This window comes from Fundulus heteroclitus, chromosome 4 (genome assembly GCF_011125445.2).
Source record: "Fundulus heteroclitus isolate FHET01 chromosome 4, MU-UCD_Fhet_4.1, whole genome shotgun sequence".
Classification (NCBI taxonomy): Eukaryota; Metazoa; Chordata; class Actinopteri; order Cyprinodontiformes; family Fundulidae; genus Fundulus; species Fundulus heteroclitus.
The window spans coordinates 17,914,200-17,928,709 of NC_046364.1; the positions used below are offsets into that span (position 1 = coordinate 17,914,200).

Sequence of the window (14,510 nt, forward strand, 5' to 3'; positions counted from 1 at the left end):
CAGCCAGGTGTAGAGGTTTGTGCCACCTTTCACAGATTAGCATTTACATGATACGCGACGAGCAGCAAACCACCTGTAGCTGCCGCGTCAACCAGTACCCAACTACAATCCTGCTTGATGTCGGACTTATGGAAATGATGGTAGGGCCATGCAAATGGGACACATCTGTGACATTCGTCAAATAAAGACTCAATCGTGAGTCGCCTCTGGCTAAAAAAATATGCAAAACAGTGGAGAAGAGCGCTAAATAGCCTCTCTGACTATACTCCACTAGAGCGTCCGGAAAACTGGGTCGGCCTTTCTGGTGACTACATAAAAGGAAAACAGCTTCTATGTCAGTAGGTAACTTTACGTCAGAGAACACAAAAAATCACATGTGGGGTTCCCCAAGGGTCCGTCCTGGGTCCCCTCCTATTTAATATCTACATGTTCCTTCTGGCTCAGTTTATGACAAACAAGATTAGGTACAACAACTATGCAGACGACACACAGCTCTACATCACCATGTCACCAGGTGAGTATGAACCCCTTCAAGCACTGAGTAAATGCTCAGAATGGTCGAATAAAAACAAAACTGAAGCAATAATTTTGGACAAATGGAGGAGAGATCTAAAGTTCGTGCACTGCTTCAGCTAGAAACCACTAATCAGGCCTATAATCTGGGTGTAGTGATGGACTCAGACCTCCAAAAGCATTTAAAGACAATTACAAGGTCGGCCTTCTATCACCTGAAGAACATTTGTAGGATTAAAGGACTAATGTCTCAGCAGGATCTGGAAAAACTAATCCATGCGTTTATACTTAGTCGAATTGATTACTGCAATGGTGTTTTCACAGGTCTGCCTAAAAAGTGGATCAGACAGCTGCAGCTGATCCAGAACGCTGCTGCCCGCATCCTCACCAAGACTAAGAAAGTAGAGCACATCACCCCAGTTCTAAAGTCCTTACACTGGCTCCCTGTATCTCAGAGAATAGACTTTATAATCCTTCTGTTAGTTTATAAATCCCTGAATGGCTTAGCACCTAAATACATCACAGACTTGTTATCAGTGTATCAACCATCCAGACCACTCAGGTCTTCTGGCTCCAGCCTGCACTGCATACCTAGAACCAGAACTAAACATGGAGAAGCAGCATTTAGTTTTTATGATTCACTTATCTGGAACTCTATTTATGAATTGTCTTGTCACTGAAATGTGTTATACAAATAAACTTGCCTTGCCCACAGCCCATGGAGCAGCCTCTAGTTTCCATCTGATATCAAATCAGACTTTTAAGCCAAACAAATGCAGTGTTAGTAAGACGCTGCTTAACTGAACAATGCCTTAGAATAAAACCAGAGCAGATCTCTTTGGAGTCTACTTGTCTGAAAACGGCCGTCACTTGGTGGAAACTAAAAGGTCAGTAACGGCTTGGTGGAGGCTTTCTCCGTTTAGCCTCATTGCTGTAAAATTCTTAACTAAAGCTTCGGTCAGAGATAAAACCAGATGTGCTCCTGTATTATTTGGATGTTTTAAAGATCAGCAGAACACTGCATATTCTACACCGGGCATATTTACATAATTATCTTGACCCAGGAACTAAAGAAACATTAAAACTAGAGCGGCTCATGACTTTAGACCCACAGCTGCTGTGGAGACCACCAAGTAAAGGTTTTCCTGTTCCACGCTGCGTAGCCTGAACTTGAATCCCTAACGTTGTAGAAATGTTTAGTACCTGCACAGTTCCCACTGCTGTTATCTCTGTTGCAATCCCAAAGCTTGTCCTGACCTGAACACTTTAATTCTCTGGTCCAGAGGTAGAGGTAAGCCTGTTGGCTGAAACCTTTATGTAATTAAAGAGCAAGTCAAGTGAAATGTGAGAAACTCTATAATCTGATCCCAGCTGGAACACCGCTTTAGAGCAGAGGCTCACTTTGGAGCGACTCCCTGTGTGCCTAAAGGCCAAAATTGCAGCAATCAGAGAATTTACAGCCGTCATCACCGCATTTACAGATCATGGCAAACATTGCATACTCCAAAATTGATAAACAACTGAAGACAGGGACAAGTCTGCAAAAGTGAAGGGACCACGGCATGGCTGGTGCGTCCTTAGACATACAAAGAGTAGCAGCAACATGGCTGCAGATTAAAACACTAAGACTAAAATTTAGCACTTTGGATGAGGAGAGGGTTGAAATTAATACCCCCAAGCATAATGTAGCAGACTTCAACTGTCTATAAATCTATGAGAGTGCTGGTCCTCCTCCGTGATGCAGTTTTGTCCCTGCTTTTTGATTAAATGGAAGAAAAAGAGGGGGTATACACACAGTCAGAGGCAGATTGGGAAGTCCACGTACCCCGATGATAGCATTCAGCTCAGTCATTGTCACCTGCTTAGCCCTCTCAACAGCTTGAGCCACCTGCTGTTGATGCTGCAGGACACACAAAGCACAAAAGATCAGCAACACCATTCAATAGTTCAGCTAAAAAAAACACATTCAGACATCCGCTGCTTCTCAAGGGTGAAAATAGACCCTTAAGTGTCCCTTAAAAACCAGTGAAAAAGGTCCAGACTGGGTGCTTTCTGAGGCTCACAGAAACCTCGCAGAGCGATCCCATGCTCTGCGAGGTTTCTGTGAGATGCACAAAAATAAACCGCGGTTAGAATGAAGTAAATTAGACAATCAAAACTGGAATGTCATTTAGAAAAACAACATTTCCCTTTTGGCAAACAGGATTTCATCTGGAGGTTTTATTTCAAATTAAAGTAACAGGTAGTTTTAACTACTTGGGGTGTTAATCAAAACTTTGTAATGGTAGCTTCATAATTTCATCGAAACAGGCTGAGAAAAGGTGTGAAAGCAAGTTGCTGGATGCATGAGGATGCAAAAAAGGTTTTGAGCCTGTATTGGTATATCTAAATAAAATAAAAAGCTCTAAAAGTGGAGAAAAGTGAGGTTTAAACTGTTGGATATAGGACCTGATCTGATTGCGTTCAGTGCAAAAAGCTGAGCACCAATCCCACCGTCAGAAAAACGGCCCAGTGAAGCGTCACGTGTCCCTACTGTACCACCGTAGCTGCACAGCCCTCTACCAGAACGGTGAAACATTTCTAAAGTACCCGCTGCCACTGTGCGTTTAAAAACCAAAACGTAGCATCGATAACAAAACCTGTTGCTCACATCCCATTCAAGCAATACGCCTCTGAACAACAGCTTCTGTTTCAGTGTTTCGAGATAAACAGCGGGGCTGACGGACACTCACCTCTTGTGACAAGAATGGCATGATCTGAGCCAGAATTGCGTTGAGGCGTTTGGCAATTTCAGTCTGCAGGAGAGAAGAAAGAAAATATTAGAGGAGCTGCGCGCACGCAAGAGCCGAGCCGTTTAATTACCTATGAAACCAAAACGGTTTGCAGGGTCCATCTGGGTAAAACATGCATTTTCTAACCAAATTGTATTTCTAACTAAATTGGGACCGCCCAAGAACAAATTTACTTCCCCCCCTCTCCAATGCTTCCATTAAGCCCAAGCCTTTATTTCATTAGGAGGCTGAAATATGCTAATACCATCTGGCTGGAGAGAGCCTAATGAGGTCCATACTTCATAATTACGGTCCATAAAGAGAAAGGGGGGAGGAGGGGGGGCCCACGCTGAAGCAGACAGGTTAACTCTCCAGCCCTATCTATCAGAGGCATCTTTTGTATCGACCACACGGTATTAGCCGGCAGAGTAAGATGATACTGTGCAGCTGGATGTACATAATGCACTTTGCAGCGCTGCATTTGGGCAAATGGATACGCCGCGCTGCCCGTCTGCTCCACTCGCAGGTCCCAGGACATTTTTACCCGAGCCAATTTCCCCTTTTAAACTCCGCACTTTCCGCAGAGCCCGGGCGGACGGGCGGCGCGGCGGAGAGAAGCACAAAAGCGGAAAAAGCAGAGCGGAGGAGCGGAGGAGGGGAGGAGGTGAAGGCAGAAGAGAAATCCTCTGATTTGACACTAAGGTAATGTGGTTTGACTGAACCAGGGGAGGTGAACTAATTGATTCTGAGAGATTAGGGGGTGGAGGCCCAGCAGGTGTGTGTGGGTTGAAGAGGTCCTTCCCGCCATTTTGTACGCTGCTGCATTCCACTCATTTACTCCTTAACCTTGTTTGAATGTGAAAAAGGAGAGGGGGGGGAGACGGGAGGTGCCAGCAGCTTTCTGGAAAACCTCTGTCACCCTTTTCATTTTCAGGGGGCAGGCAGAGAAGGGAAGAAAGGAGGAGGGGGGATGGAGGGGATGGAGGGGGGGGGACCTTTGCTGTCCTGTCAGGATTTATCTCACAACCCCTGTTTGACCTCAAACGGACCGTGCCTCTCCTCTCTCTCTCTCCCTCGTTCTCCCGAAAGCGTCTTCACACCCCCTTCACGCTAATCTCCGCTCCTCTCCTCCTCGCCCGCCCTCCTTTCTCTCCTTCCTCCCATCCGCCCCTCTTCTGTTGCTGGGGCAACGCTATCTGGCAGGGCTTATCGTTATGTAAATTGGGCCGGGGCTCTGACCAGAACAGCCTGTAAAATCATATTAGGAGCAGCGCAGAGGCAGGTCATTAAATTGAATTTTCGGCCTGTCGATCTGATCGGCGCAGGAAACTAATGAGGGATAACTGGGAATGTGGAGGCGGTGGGAGGGGGGGGGGGGGCTACGCTGGGGGTGAGCTGACATGGAGAAGGGGTGGGGAAGGGGGGGGGACTCTTTGGGGACTCATAAAGCATCATCATTAGCAGGGGGTGGGGTGGGGGGGCTGTATACAACGACACTGGCAGGGTGAGCGTGTTTGGGTGTTGCACCACTTGCCTGCAAATGGCTGCAGGGGGAGCAGCGCAGGGCTTGTAGAAACAGCTGTATGCTGATACTCTCTCCTATTAAAGCCCGGCCGCACACACACACACACACACACACACACACACACACACACACACACACACACACACACACGCATCCATTTGCTCATAGCAAATCACCACTTCAGGGCCACCATTTGAGGCCAGAAGCATTCATGGAATTCAGCCGCACTTTGCCTTTTTGTTGAACTTATTGTATTTTTGTCCCACAGAAAGCCCCACACACACACAAAAAAAAAAAGACAGAGCACCAACCAGATACAAAAAAAAAAGGCTAAAATCATGCCGTGCCACTTTTTAAGATACATTTTCTAAAACTGTTGACCTCTTAAGTTCATCTCGGGCTCTAAAGTCTTTCTCCTCCCATCAGTGTCTCCTCTCTCTGCATCTTTACTGAACGTGAGGTGAGGGCAGCCGAGTCTCTGTAGTTAGTGGCAGCATCTTGTCCAGTCGGCTCGCCAAGCGAGGGGTAATGAGGGCAAGTGTGTTTGGACAAATTCCTGACGGCCAAACATGGAGACGTTCATAGCACGACTCCAAACAGGCCCGCTCCAGCTTTTTTGAAACAACCCATTTTCCGCGGTGCTTTCAGCGGGCCGTTTATAGTCACTTAAAGCCGCCGGCCTTTGAGCCGGCAGAAGCCGTTCTCCGCAGCGCCACAATTACAGGTACTCAGCGCCGGCTAGAAGCACCGGGAGCCTGGAGAGGCTCGCTCTCCCCGCCGCGTCCCCCTCTGTCGATGGTGCGTTGAAAGCCGCTTGGCTGGCGCGTCGCTCCGGGCATTAGCCTCCCGAGTGGAGAGCGGAGTCTCTGACGAGGATTCAATTGGCGGGGAAAAAAAACAAGTGGCATATGATGAGGAGGCAGAGATGGCTGTTTGGGAATTATCTCCTCAGGCCGACCAAGAGGAAGAAGGAGCCACTTAGAGGCACCTTCTTCATTACAAATGCATGAGCGACATTTTGCATTTAGCAAGAGCCTGTACGCAGGAGAAGAAGCAGCAATCCTTTCTGCATGGGGGGGGTAACCCATGGAAATGAAGCGTTTGTGACGGATCCAGGCGTTCAGCGTCGGAGCTACAGATATATGGATTCTGCACGGCCTACACAGACCCGGACGTGTTGAATCCCGACACCGGCCAGTTAGGAAAGCGTCACCCAGACTATAATTGTGTAACACCGCCTCACCGACTTCTCCTGCCTGGCTATCAAAATAAAGCAAGTCTCCCAGCCCTGAGTAACCTCATCACACTCCCCCGAGTGTGTGTGTGTGTGTGTGTGTGTGTGTTCTCCTACTCAGTTTGTTTTGGCTTTGAGACAGATCGACCATCATCACCTTGGCAAACAATTCCAGGAATCCGCTATAAATTATTCATTTGCACAAGCCCTTGTTCCCCCCCCCCCCCCCCCCCCCCCCTTTCCTCCAGGAAGCAGACACGATCCGTCTCAATAAAAGCGTTTTCTCCCTTTTCCTTCATTCAGTGAGGAACCGGAGGCACGCAGCGCATTGGTGAAAGCGGCCTGCTAAAGGCAAACAAAGCGTCGAGCGGCACAACGTACACAAGGAAGTGCTGGACCGGTTCATTTTTTTTTTTAATTTTCATTTCTTTTCCACGCGCTACTTGAGAGAAAAGGCTGAAACTAAAACACGGGCGCGCATGAAAGCGATAAACAGGCAGCCGAAAGAGAGCGAGGCGGTGAAAAACAAAGCGCCCCCCCCACAGACACACACCTCCACCACCACAGTCAGCAGGGCATGTTGCTGAGGCAGCCTAATGAGCTGCGCTAATTAAAATCACTTATTGACAGCAAGCAAGGGTGATTACCTCCACCCCGCACTTTTTGCCATCATAAGAGACACTGTCAAAACAAATTACCTCCCGGCAGCCGCACACACATCCCTTTCATGACGAGCACTCGGCTCAGCAGCAGCAGCAGCAGCAGCAGCAGCAGCGGCGGTGTGCTGGAACCTCCATTACTGTATGTTTGTGGAAGTGCACACAGACCCGGGTTTCCATGTTGGGATATTTATAGACGTGCACGCGTGTGTTTATGCACAAGTCCCCTTTTAGTCCAGATTTGTTGGGGTAACAACAAAAGTGAATTTATAATGCGTTTCTTTCACACTACGATAAATCTTCAACACAAGCAAAGTAGCGTGCCCGCCCGCTTCCAATAATCCAGCCAGCAGCCTTTCATATGGATAACGGGGGGACGGCCAGGGGCCGGCTGTTTACCTCTCGCTGATGGCGTCACAAACACTTGTTCAGCGGGGATGGGCGAGGGGGAAAGAAAGGAAGGAGGGTGGCAGGAACGATAAATTATTCAGAGAGCTCTCCGCCGGGCTTATTGACAAACAAAGGAGATGCACGGGGACAAGTCGATTAACCCGTTTACCCCGGAACGCCTAGTCGCCAGATTACATCCAACGTTAGCTTCCCGCTCGCTCTGTCCGCCGGCATCCGCAGCGTCCCTCCGACCGCAGATCACTTCTACCTGCTTACAGCTGAGGAGGGCCTGGCAGAAAGAGCAGCCTGGACGGCCAGAGAGAGCGCGGGCCTGGCAGGTTGGGCTTCCAGAAAATCAGGAAGCGCATCTAGTTAGCACACCTCGCGCCAACTAAAACGTCAACAGCAGATGAATTGAGCAGTGTGCCACTGGCTGCTCCGGCCGGGCTACCCACCCACCCACCGGTGCCATTAACCTTCTGGATCTCACGGCCGCGAGGCCTCCGCCCCACCGTTCTCCATCTCTCCTCCTCCTCCCCTGCCTCCACTCTCATCCATCACACCACACAGCTAACGACACAAGGGCCATCATTCACATCACCTTACTTGGGTGGTGGGCGAGGTGATGGAAAAAAAAAAAAAAAACAGGAGATGGAAAAGAGATGCAAAATATATGAATATGGAATTAAAGACAAGTCTGAATTAGAAAATGTTAATAAAGGCGAAGAGGTGAGAAGATAAATAGTGAGCCCTTTAAAATGGGCCTAAAGGAATGCCTACTTTGGTCTTTACATGACGACATGCCACCTGCCAAGCAACCAACTGGGAGGAAGTATGCGTCTGAGCTCAAACGGGGACTTTTATTTCAGATTTAGTCATCCTAACAAACCTAAAGGACGTTTATCACACTAGAGCCAACACAGCAGCGTTTATGCTTTGGATCTGGAGCTCAAAGACACGACCGTGAACCGGGCGTTCAAACGCCGGCTCATGTCTTCCCCTTCACGTAACGCACCATTTAGAGTCGTGTTCGCTTCGGCTCCTGGGCTGCGACACGTGTCTTAACTAAACACTTTAAAAAGTTAAAAAGGTCCAAGGTTTACAGAAAGAGGCGAGAAGGTTTCACGTCAGAAATTATCTGCATGCTCGTCTGAAGCGGCTCTGAGGCAAAGAAGATAATGACAAAAATGTTGATCTCTGATAACACTGGTGAGCACACTCATCATGTCGGTCCTCATTTCCCATAAAACATCACAAATAACTGAACCAACACTTGCTCCTGTCCATTATTGAAGTACTCTTCATGTAGCAGCCATTGGGCCTTAGTAGATAAATCACTAGCGTCGCCCTGACATTGGCCCAATAAAGCTACTAGAATCAAAGCTCCTTCTGCAACAAGTGGCGCGACTGTAGTCACAAACTAAATTGTTAGAAGCGGTGCGTCTCTCTGCGCATTTTTACGAACGGACACCATGTTTGGGCGGCGGTGGAGAGAGAGAACCATATTTCTGAAGCCATTTTTATTAGCTTCCGTTTCTTATGCTGCTCTCAAACATCCGAGTCATGCTGCTAGCTTAGCACCTAGCACAGCGGGCGTAGCGGCCTAATTTCCGTGTGATTTTGGCAACTTTGGCCACAAAAGAAGCACCAAAATAACTGAGACTGGTCCGTTTTATGTTTATGAAGTTCAAAAGTAAAACCAATCCACCGTCTCTCAAGCTTCCCTTTTCTGAGGTATCCCTGCTGAAAGTAAAAGTGCTCAGTGGTTCGTCTCATTCTAGTCCAGTTTCTTGGTATCTTGGTCCTAGAGTATCGTTTCCTCCGTTAGCGTCGCCTCTGGTCTCTTCACATCGTGTTCAACGGTATCAGTTACAGCAAACATTGCTTTTTTTTTTTCTTCTTTCCTCTCCCTCCTTTTGACAAAGCGTTGAAACCCTTTAGTTTGAGCAAAGTAAACACCACACATGGACTCCCTTAACCTCTTGCCGCGGTGTGACGTGGCCGTTAAACGCCAAACACGTTTCTTGTTCACACAACTTGCGGCTCAGCTCCTGGGAGCTCCGGGGCCGGTTTTGGGTAGAGCCCTGTGAATCTCAGCCAGCCGTCCGAATGAGTCAGCGACACGCTCTATTGTTCGGGCATTTCTCCAAAGCGAAACCTCCTCGCTGCCTTCCTTTTGACGTCTGGGACGCGACAAACCAAAAGATAAACTGGAAGCACCCTGGAAAGATGGGTGTGAAGCACAGAAACTATGCTCTAATTATCTCGATCTATCCACCGCCCGCTTTCCTCGTGCTCCCAATCCACTGAAGAGGGGCGTAAAAAACACTTTAGACATTAGTCGACTTCACCTGTGACAGGTACTTGCTAATTAAGAGCTTTTAGATTCCTTAAAAAAAGAAAAAAAAAAAGACAAAAACAAACCACTCAAAAGCATACAGTGTCGGTTTGTCTGCCAAATACTTCACTTTAATCTTATCACGCGTCCCATCAGACGGTGTGCCCTTAGTGTTGTTTAACCTGTCAGCATTTTTACAACAGGAAGCCTGTATGTGTACGCCTCTGAAAAGCATTTGGAGATAAGGGCAGGAACTAAGGTCAGATATGCATGCGTGCGTGTGTTTATACTCTTCAAACACTAGGGGAGGAAAAAAAAAAAAAAACACAAGACCTTTTGGATGTACATAGGCCATATCTGATGTGGCTACATACCTGTTTGTGCATCTCGATGTTGAGGCCGTAGGACATCTCGTAGTACTGGAAAAGAAAGGGGGCGGAACCGTCAGAACCTCACACCTTTGGTCTCAGAGATGCGTTAGACGTAAACTTGAATATATTTAACAAGAACGGTTTCTAAGCATGTCATTTGGACTCGCAGAACCCATCTATGAACAGCGATGAGAAAATAAAAAAGGCCAGCGGGACGTTTTAACCGGACACAGAAACAATAAAAAGGAGGCGGCGAAAATCAATGTTTCAGAAAAAGAATGGATCCAAAGATGCAGAGTGGCGTCGACCAAAGGGGTTGAAGGTTTTCAGCTGCATTTAACCGCCACAGCGACAGCAGGCGGGTTTCTTTGAGGGAAAGCCGTCTTTACACAACCATCACCTATGACCTCAAACACCCAGAGAGAAAACAAACTCATCCTCGGTGACTGGCAAAACCCAAACTAACCAGATCCAAACTGAAGCGTAGTCATTTCTCTTGTTTATCAAAGACACACAACTCACCTTCCCTTTTTTTCTCCCCCCCTCTTATAGCTACTCATAACACCTTACAGTGCATCACTAATCACAGCTTCCAGTGGCTGGAGGCCCGTCTTGGCAAGAACCTTTGAGTTGGGCCAGGTTTACAAAACCATCCGTTTATGCCGCCTGTTATGCGAACTATCGTACAAACGATCTCCTGTCCTGGACGTTTACGTTTAAGCCATCTCTTAAAAGAGGATTGGATGAAAACGTTCGTTAGCAAGTGGAGAATGATTCGCAATAGTCGCAATATTTCGATATTTAGAGCAATTCTTGAGCTGGCTTTGCTCGTTTGCATCCACTGAGCAGCGGGATAACTTCTAATTACATTTAATCCTCCTTATTACAGCTAATAATAGGTCCAGCTGTTGACTAAAATGACGTAACACCAATTTAAAATGAGCATGAACGGTGGGACTGCCACCAAAGGGGGGAAATAAAGGAAAAGGGATCAGAGGTGGTCGCTGGGGACACACGTGGTTCTAACACGTGTACTTAGAGCTGTCCACTTGACATCTGATCAAACGGGGAGCGTGTTAGCAGCCGGTCTGAACGGCCTCAGACTCTTCCACTGTGTGAGAACGCTGCGGCTGCGACGCTCGTTTCACTTTGAGGAGGTTACTAAAACAAAACAATAAGACGACACACAGGAAAACCACTGAATCCTGCCCAAAGCCGGCAGAGGAGCCGGCGACTTCCTTTGGATCGTGTCAGGGAGGCGGGAGGGGGGGGGGGGGGGGGAGTCTGTCGGGTCACAAAGAGGAACCCGGAGACGCAGATGGGAGGTGGGGGTCGTCACACCCTGCAATCAATAGCTGGACGTTTGACCCCGTCTAGAATTTCACCCCTCCTCCTCCTCCTCCTCGTCCAATGAAAACAAGCGAGTCAACAATCTGACAGGATCTTGGGAAAACAACCGGCTTGCACCACCTGTGACTTTTCACCTGAGGCAAATGGGCGGGTATGGCATTAAATCTGATTCACGGCGCACAATTATCGCACTTACCATGACATAGTGCCGCTGCATTTCCGTCTTTTCATTGGCCAGCTTGTCGTACTCGACTTTGAGGCTTTTTTAGGAAGACAAACAAAAAGAGACAAAGCGTTAACGGTACACACGGCAACGGCTGAAAGGCAAATGCTGGAGCGACACGAGAAACGTGAGAAAGCCGTTCTCCGACGTTAGATGCCGTAAGCTCCAATAATGGAGCAACCAGTAGCAGCTTCCTCTTCCCATTGTTTCCAGGAAGCCAGAGCTGTTTACAGTCAGTTAGTCATTACCTGTGGTACTGGGCCTGCAGGAACTGAAATTCGTCTTTGATCCTATCGCAGGACTCTGCCACCGTGAACTTGAAGCCAGGCTGCCCTGGTTGGTGAGGTGCCTGAAAAAAAAAATAGAAAGAAAAAAAAAAAAAAGAGTGGAAACGCCGCAGGTGTAAACATCAGCAGCAGATCTGGCTCCTGCCACCTCCTCCTGCTTTTTTCTGGGTAGACCCAGCTCTTTATCTCTTCACGGGGTTTGCCCTCATGTCTGCCGAGGCTCGGTTAGCAGAAGAGAGGCAGGGCAGCCGCTTAATCCACGCCAGCACGCCGTGGCGTTTGTCATTTTAGCAGTAAAACAGCATTTTTTAAAAACATCTCTCAGCTTCTTCTTTGCTCAAGTAAAAAAAACAAAAGCGACACCAACTCCAGCCACAAATAGGCGTGGATCAATTCTCAGGTAATTAAGCTATTTTAAAAAAAGCTGGTGTATTTGCATCAATGAAGAGACGGTGCCAAAGACAGCGACTTACCGGATGCCGGCCTTGTGGATACATGTCGAGTCTTTTACACGAGGGAACCGACGTGTTTCTCTCCCACCGCCACCCTCCCCCCGTAGAAATCCCAGAGAAGGTGCGGTAAATCACCGCCACCCCCTCCCCTGTGCACGCAGGATGGCGGCGGACAAAGCCTCCTCTCGGCTGCGAGGCGCACTTTCAGAGCCCGACCAGTGGATGGATGGACGGATGGATGGACGGACGCGTCGCCTCCTCGCTCAGCCTTCCCTGGCTTTTGGACCTGAACAGAAAACGAGGGGGGAACCGCTGAGGATCAAACCGACAACAACACAAAGCAGGAATTCAACCTCATCGACCTGACCCCCCCGGTTACGTAAAAGAAACCTGAATAAAAGTCGTTCTTGATCGGGATTAAAAATACAATAACATAAAATATACTTCCCAAGTTAATGTTAGATTCTTCACCAGCCACCTTAGTCTGCATCCCGGAGAGGAAATGTAAACAAAAAATGTGCTACATTTTATATACCAAATATTGTATACCAAAGTATACAATCCCAAAGTTTTAGATCTAAATAACACTCGTTGGTGCTTCGCTTTTCTTATAAATGCACCGAGCTCTTTTTCCATAAAGAGAGGGAAAAGATAAACACTAGTGTGTTTCAGTGGTTCGAGGAGATCTGAAAACAAGAAGTCGGCTCCCATAAAAGCCACACCACCACTCGCCTTGTTAGCGGCTCTCTTCGTGTAGCCTTTTTTTTTTTTTTTTTTACCTTTGTCTCGACGGAATCCTCCCTCCTCTGCACAGGTAACAGATAGTATCCACACACTGCGGAATATGATCGACTTTCCACCGTCGCCGAAGACTTAAAAGAGCTAAAAGCAATGTATTTAGTCGCTCCCCTCTTTTTTTTTTCGTCCGCGTCGTCTTGTTCGGCCCCTTGAGAGTCGTTTAAAGCCCGGTGACTCCGAGGCGGAGAGCGTCGCTCCGTCCGTCCGTCCGTCCGATCGGACGCTGGAAACCCCTCGACTAGGACGTGTCCTCGAACGCAGACAACTTCAAGAAGAGGCTTAGTTAGATCCTGCAGCGGTACGCCAAGTCTCCGGTAACTCCCGATAGCGTGAGCTGTCGACTGAAGCAGTTATTTTGTGCTGAAATATCGAGCGTCGTGAAATTCACCGCCAGCCTGCCGTTGGGTACCCAGTTCCTCCGCCGCGCGCTGTACCACACACAGACTGTGCACTGACACGAGGACCTCACTGCTCAGAGAGGGCCGCGCCGACCAATCGCCTTCTTCGGCGGAGCTCGTCCGCGAACAGCCAATCATGACCTCCGTCCCCACGTGGGGTTCCAAGGGAGCAGGCGTTCTGATTGGGCAAATGACGTGACCTCACGCGGACGCCATTTTGAATGTGAAGTGACACACTGAGCGCTCAACAACTTGTTCAAAACAAAAGGTAATAATTTATATGTCCGTACATTTCAGCCAAGCAGTACGAATGCAATCGACATCTATTAAACTTTGGCTATCCGAGCTTATGTCTGTGGCGTGTACGTTTCCAAAGGGGGCGTGTTTATTTAAGAAAATTAAAGAACATACTTTCTATATAAACATATAAAAATTGAGGCGATGCCACCCACAAATGTTGGAACACGAATATCACATTTCCACATATAACAGAGGCAGTTATATCCTAGGAAAAAACAGCCTCATCTGCCAATCCAAGTACAAGAAGAAAACGCTTACGTTCATTTAAACCTGAAAATGCACAGGATATATCAAAAAGATGCCTTATCTACAACAGAGCGTCTTTTTAGTGACTTGAATTGATCGACCTATTTCTAACGAGACCTTAAGCGTGTACAAGCTTCCCTATCAGCATCAATAGGAAGACTACAACACCTCTGTGCCTCCGCCTATCGTGTGTTGCCCACCCTACGCACCCCACGTGGGGCCTCTTCCGCCGCCTTGTTGCTTTCTACCCAATCGCGTCGTAGCTGTCTGCCTGCGCCGCTTACGATTGGCTGTGCGCTGGAAGAGCTGTCAGTCACGAGTCCCGGTTGTCAATTAAACCCACGTTGGGTACAGCGCTGACAAATGCCTGTGCTACTCTCCCTCCTGCCTGCGAACAGTGCCTGGAATGGCTGCTTAATTAGCTTCGAATGGCTTTTCCTTTCAGCTCAAACAATCTGTCACTACCATGTGGTAAAAAGAGCCATGCATAAAACAAAAGCAGGAAAAAAAAAAAAAGCTAGTAGGGGCTTAAATATCAGTTTGATCCCCCCCTCCCCAAAACATTTGCTGCAAAACAAAGCTTTTACCTCACTCAAATACTGGCTCCTTTCACTCATGTGTTTCTGCCCTCAATTTCCTTTAAAAGTGCATTTAT

At 47.9% G+C, this 14,510-nt stretch overlaps 1 protein-coding gene across 7 annotated transcripts in view; it reads right to left on the reverse strand.

The window, feature by feature from the left end:
* LOC105916364 (transducin-like enhancer protein 3-B) overlaps positions 1-13,369 on the reverse strand; it is a 29,228-nt gene extending 15,859 nt beyond the window's left edge. For 2 of the 7 annotated variants that reach the window (XM_012850834.3, XM_012850833.3), the window contains exons 1-7: positions 12,893-13,369; positions 12,135-12,399; positions 11,623-11,723; positions 11,348-11,411; positions 9,805-9,849; positions 3,246-3,308; positions 2,339-2,413 (exon numbers count right to left, since the gene is read on the reverse strand). In XM_012850834.3, the coding sequence (XP_012706288.1) occupies positions 2,339-2,413; positions 3,246-3,308; positions 9,805-9,849; positions 11,348-11,411; positions 11,623-11,723; positions 12,135-12,158 (372 nt within the window). In that variant the 5' untranslated portion in view covers positions 12,159-12,399; positions 12,893-13,369. Of the gene's footprint in view, positions 1-2,308; positions 2,414-3,245; positions 3,309-9,804; positions 9,850-11,347; positions 11,412-11,622; positions 11,724-12,134; positions 12,400-12,892 lie in introns of all 7 variants that reach the window. The other 5 variants (XM_012850831.3, XM_012850830.3, XM_012850837.3 and 2 more) reach the window with 3 other exon arrangements.
* Positions 13,370-14,510: the final 1,141 nt, after the last annotated feature.